The following is a 6,000-nucleotide window of genomic DNA, read 5'->3' on the forward strand; positions in this document are numbered from 1 at the left end:
TAATAATACAGGTGGAATAAAGCTATCATCAGCAGTCGCAAAAGCAAAAGCGAGGCTAACATGAAAATACAAAAGATATCATACTTTTTCTCGATGGAATTGGGGGCATTTCTTTTGTATTTCCATGTTGATATACATAGCGTCGTATTCAGGACAATTTAGAGAAGGCTCCATTACAACTCCAATAATGCTGTAGGAATCATGCAAAACTGTATTTGTTAAATATTTTGTAATTTTATTGATTATCGATGAATATTTACCGAGCCACAAGTGTTCCAGCGGTGAGTTAAATATTCACTGATAATCACCGAAGCTACGGTGACTAATTATCTTAGTGTCGTAGCACAAATGATTCTTTGAAAGAAAGTAGAGAACAGAGGTTTAGTTCTAAAATTTATATTTATTTCGTATTTTGAAAGCGCGAACACGCATCGACGAACACACATCGACGAACGAAGCGCGCGCAATTTTCTATTCATATGTAAGTGATTATCGAAAAATGATAAGAAATTAATATAACCTAATGCCTACAAAGTAGATAGATAGTTAAGTATGCGATAGATCATTCAAAAATGGGCACGCTTCGAAGCACCGATACTAATGGACGTCTATTAACGACGATCAACGAAAATAATAATACTTGAAGAAACACCAGTCACTCCAACTTTTTTGTTTTTTTTCTGAGATACCGCTCTGTTGTTTTATAGAGATTTTTTTTTTTTTGTCCTTGTACAAACAATATGACTTTCTATCAACGACAACGAAATAGGTTTGTAAAGATTTTGTTGCATGTTTCATGCCAAAACCAAACTGCACGATGTGAATTCAATAAGCAGAAGGTCAAAATGATACGAAATTTTCCGAAACTTGTGTGCGCGTTTGTCCGGCATAATTTCTTCTGTGCTGAAATTATTTACAGATATATAACACATTTCAAGCTTAATATGCACGGGAACATACAAGATGCAAAATGCGCATGCAACAAAAGCTTCACCAAACGTTTTTGAAATAGCTGCAAGTATGCAAAGTGTTCGCCTTGTTTCATTCTCTGATTGAACCATGACCCATCTAGCTGTAATAAACACTCATACATTAAAAGCTTTTCAAGAAAAACTACAGGCAGGTTTTTAATAGCTGTCCAACAACTTGTTGCTCTCCTCGTTTAAATTAATCACCAGCTCAGGGTCTTCATAGTAGTTATTTTTGCTTTCTTTTTTCTCTTCGCTCCAAAATAAATTGTCGATTTTAATTTCGCCCTCAGAGGGTTCGATTTTCTCCTGTGACAGGATTTCCTTGTACTCCTTAAGAAAACAAAACAAACACATAAAAAGAAAGAATGAAAAATATAAAAATTGAAGTTTTTACTTTAGGAAAATGCATAAAAGGAAAAAAGAAGTGTAGAAACAGGAATGGAAGAACTAGGAAAAAAAAAAGATTTAAGATTTAAAAAAAGATTTAAGATTTCAAAATTGAGAATAAAGAAGACAGAACGAATGTCTCGATGTCTTAAAAAAACTATTATATTTATTGCAACAAGCTGAATTGAGGCGCTTCAGTACGTAATCGATTTTTAAGGACATGTTTTCTAATGCATGTCGCAATGAAATACCAAACTCCTTGTTAAATTGTAGTACTTACAGGACATTCCTCCAACATCGTCGAGACTTTTGTCACTAACTCGCTGAATCTTGGACGTTTGTCAGGATTCTCTTGCCAACACTCTAGCATGATCTGGTATCTATTATTTGTGTGCAATATTGATATCATAAATTTTATAAGATCATACAAGATTTTTTAAGATCATACAATGGCCAAGAGAGTGAAGGAATCCCCGATCATGAGCACTATATAATACTATTTCTATTTAGAAACCTTCATGTTCATTTTTTTTTTTTTTTTTTTTAAATTTTTTTGACTGAGAGGCATATGCGACCTTGGTCTGATAATAATTTGAAGCAAATTAACATGATTTTTTCCCTAAGATAAATCCAGGCTAAAATTGAAGCAAACGCGGTGACTATGATATTCACTACAAGCCTAAATTTTCTCTTGAAATGGTTTATTACTATTTATATTGTTCATCTGACTTACACTTCTTCGGTGCAGTCATCTGGTTTCTCAGTCGCATATCCATTTTTAAGCTTGTTCAAACACTTTCATGCCATTCAAACCCGGGTAGGGAATGTGACCTGTATTATATGCTCAGGTTAAATACACTTAATATTATATGGATATTATGATACAGGGTCTGGAAGGGGAGGTCCGAATCCCGAATCACGCGCTAATTTTTTCCCCGAAATCCCGTGTCCCGCGACTATTATATCGCACGAACAAATGCAACATATTCAAAGGCGTTTGAATATTTACTCTTTATATATTAATGTTTTTATCAGGTTTTCCCCGAAAATCAGAAAGCAAAATCCCGTATTCGGCAATCCCCGAGTCACGGGCCTTATGCCCAATATCCCCCGAGTCTAGTTTCCCCGAATCCCACGCTATATTTTATCCGTTTTCCGGCTCCCGCGAATACCCTTTCGGACCCCAGATAACAAAGATTTGACCCGGAAGTGCTTGGGATCACAAATTTCAGGTTTACTGTATTCATATTTTGATCGCAGCAGGTACTTACACCAAAGTCTCAACTTCCCCACAAACAAACACCATATGACCAACTGAAGAGGGATAAGATAATAAAAGAACAAATAAAGTAAGTTGACCGTCCAAATCATAATATTAACAAAAAAAGTCTTCTTTATGACATGCCTACACGTCATAATCACTTTGTACTGTATAAACATGGTCTTCTATGGATTCTATATGGCATACTTACATGTCGTTTGTACTGTATACACATAGTCTTCTAAAGATTCTGACATACATAATGTGTTGTGTACTGTAGTAACATAGTCTTTCTAGGACCGACCCGCCTCTAATGACATACTTACATTGTCAACTTTACTGTATACACATAGGCTTTAGGGATTCTAGATGAAATACTTACATGGTCACGTTGACTGTATGGCACATAGTCCTTCTAGGATTCTGATATGACATACTTCATGTCGCTTTTGTACTGTAAATCATAGTCTTTAGGACGATTCATGACATACGTTACATGCGCCTTTGTACTGTATAATCATAGTCTTCAGCGACCGATTCTATTTGACATACTTTAATGTCCTTGTACTATACACATAGTCTTCTAAGGATCTAATGACATATAAAAATGTCACTTTGTACCGTTAACACATAGTATTTTCTAGGGATTGCTATTATGAATACTTACAGGTCTGCTTGTACGTATACACATAGTCTTCTAAGGATTCTATATGACATATACATTCACTTTGGACTGTATACACATAGTCTCTAGGGATTCCTATAGGGACATAATTTAATGGTCACTTGGTACTGTAAACCAATAGTCTTTCTAAGGATTCTATGTGACTCTAACTTACATGTCATCGTATGTATGCACTAGTCTCAGGGATTAATCGGGACATATTACACGTCAGCTTGTACTGTTACACATAGTCTCTAGGGACCGATTCTATTGACTTATTACCATGTCACTTTGACTGTTATACACATAGTCTTCTACAGGATTATAGACATACTTAGCGATGTCGCTTGGTTACTGTATACACATAGTTCTTTAAGATTATATTGACATACTACAGTCACTTGTACTGTACACAAATTAGTCTTTCTAGGATTTCTATTGGCATACTTAATGTCACTTTGTTATGTATACACATAGTTTCTAGCGATCTATATGACATACTTACATGCACTGACGTATTACAATAGTCTCGGGATCTATTATGCCATACTTACAGGTCACTTTGTACGGATACACATGTATTCCAAAGATTCGATTGCCATCCATTGACAGGTAGTTACACTAAAAGCTGATTTAACAACATTCAATTCCAATTATAAGTAGTAGAAGAGCAGAAACTAGTTACAATAGTATTTGATACTATTCCACCCCTGTGTCTTTTTCGCATATGCGCCTTCGTAGACATCACGTGACCACCCAAAGTCAGGACCCACCATGGATGTTGTTCTTACCCAGTAAGACATGGCGCGCTGCCAGATCTCTAGCACCACTGTATATTACCCACAAAAAACTACATAATTAGACATGGTTGTTAATGTTTTAAATCAATTAAATCTTAAGTCCCTCTTGTATGTACCTTCATTGTAACTAAGATGGTTCATTGCCTTTGCAAGCCAATTAGGAGTTAACTTTCAAAGATGAGACGATAGTCCGTTTCTTGGTATGTTTCTGTGATGTCGATTTTAGCAATATTCCGTACGGTGGATCTTTCGGACCATTGAGAGTGAAGATATCGATAGAGAGGCCATTCTCAGCGAAACTTGAACAACAGCCGCCACAAAGGACCTATATATTAAAAAACAAGAAATGAATTTGCAAAGTGCCGCAGTTGTATGTTTGACATTGTGGGTCTCATTAATTTGAAATAAAAAGTAAAATATACATCAAGTAACTCTCTACTGTAGTACAGTACCTTGTTTAAGCAGATGGACTACACTAAAAAAAGAATAATGATTTATTGATAGTCCTTCTTAGAACAAGATATGACTATGGCCCCCAAAAGCACTTTGGTCTGGAATGCACTATTCAGTATGCCGGAGTTCAGTATTCAACCTTTGAAATAGACGTTATATCAAGATTGCTTAATGTTATTACTAAATGGTCCTGAAGCCGAAAGGTATTGAACGTACCATAACGTTACAAAGCTCCAAGCAAGCTTACAAACGGGGATGTTCGCCAACGTTGGCCATAAGTGAGCTCGGTAACAAGTCTCTCAGTTCACTTCTGTGGCTGGGCTGAATTAAAAACCAATGCTTGCGACATTGTTGGAATATAATTGCAATGTAAGCTCCTCCTCTCTAACTATTTCGAAAGTTAGGATATAATGATAATGATTTTAGTGCACCAGGCCCTTTCTTCCTGATCTATCATGGCGGTACATCATGAAAGGTGGGTGATGAGGGTGTAGGAACTGAGTGGTGGTCACTGTAGGGTCATTCACCTCAGATGTTTTTTACGTCTCTCCTATAGGTCGTTTAATGAGTAGAGAGGCGAAAAATTAAGTAAATTGTTTACACCGAGCCCCTTGACCTCTAATCATTTGCAGATGTAATTACTAAGAAAGCACGTTTCCCTGAGTTATTTTAGACCCTGAGTGTTGTCGGCGGGGCTGAACGCGACCACGGCACGAATCTCACATACCCTTGAGCATTTTAACTCACACATAGTGATTTCTTCTCCATCATGAGCTTCCTTCGATTCTCCAAAGCTCCGAGAGCCAAGTTCTCCTAGAAATAAAACTTATAAATCTCTTAGCAAATTTCCTTCCAGTGTTTCCGATGTGTCTTCACCCCAACTCCAGTAAGGCATCTAAACTATCAATGCTGCATTAGCTTTTCGAAATCTTCTCTCTTTCTCTGTATAAAAAGAGTGAAATTTTACATAAAGTATTGATTCTGCTTTTAAAAGAATGCGAAAACCAATGGAAAAACTGAAAGATATGTATGCGGGGTTACATGGCCGCTAAGGATCAAAATAATATGTAACCCTTAACAATACATGTAATGAGTGATAATATACAGTGAAATCAAAACTGCTCCATGGCAAGGCTCTTCGATTTTTCGTTTTTGAAGTCCTGTTTCCTCACCAAAAACCACAAAAACCAATCAGAATCAGAAGTAAATGATTGGAGAATGATGGACACCCAAGGGCTTGCTATGGCTGCTGTCATGTCAGGGAAGGGGGTATAATAAGACGATGGTAAAGCACAGTTTATAACTTAGGACTTCTATATACTTGCCTCATTTAATGTAATCACCTGTTGTAGCAGCGTAGTATATTCTTTATTTTTGTCCATATCATTGTAAGCAGCACTAATTCATATTTGTGCTTAGAGTGAAGATCTGCAATTTCCCACTGTCTGATGGTGATGCATCCTG

At 36.5% G+C, this 6,000-nt stretch overlaps 1 protein-coding gene across 1 annotated transcript in view; it reads right to left on the reverse strand.

Annotated features, from left to right (window-relative positions):
• Window positions 1-380: 380 nt before the first annotated feature.
• LOC116299340 (proto-oncogene tyrosine-protein kinase receptor Ret) overlaps window positions 381-6,000 on the reverse strand; it is a 20,874-nt gene continuing 15,254 nt past the window's right edge. The window contains exons 14-15 of the mRNA XM_031707980.2: window positions 1,639-1,738; window positions 381-1,301 (exon numbers count right to left, since the gene is read on the reverse strand). Of these exons, the coding sequence (XP_031563840.2) occupies window positions 1,128-1,301; window positions 1,639-1,738 (274 nt within the window). The 3' untranslated portion in view covers window positions 381-1,127. The remainder of the gene's footprint in view (window positions 1,302-1,638; window positions 1,739-6,000) is intronic.

Source organism: Actinia tenebrosa, unplaced genomic scaffold, assembly GCF_029948245.1.
Source record: "Actinia tenebrosa isolate PJP-AT-01 unplaced genomic scaffold, QUT_ActTen_1.0 PGA_scaffold8__29_contigs__length_14323225, whole genome shotgun sequence".
In the NCBI taxonomy this organism is placed as follows: domain Eukaryota; kingdom Metazoa; phylum Cnidaria; class Anthozoa; order Actiniaria; family Actiniidae; genus Actinia; species Actinia tenebrosa.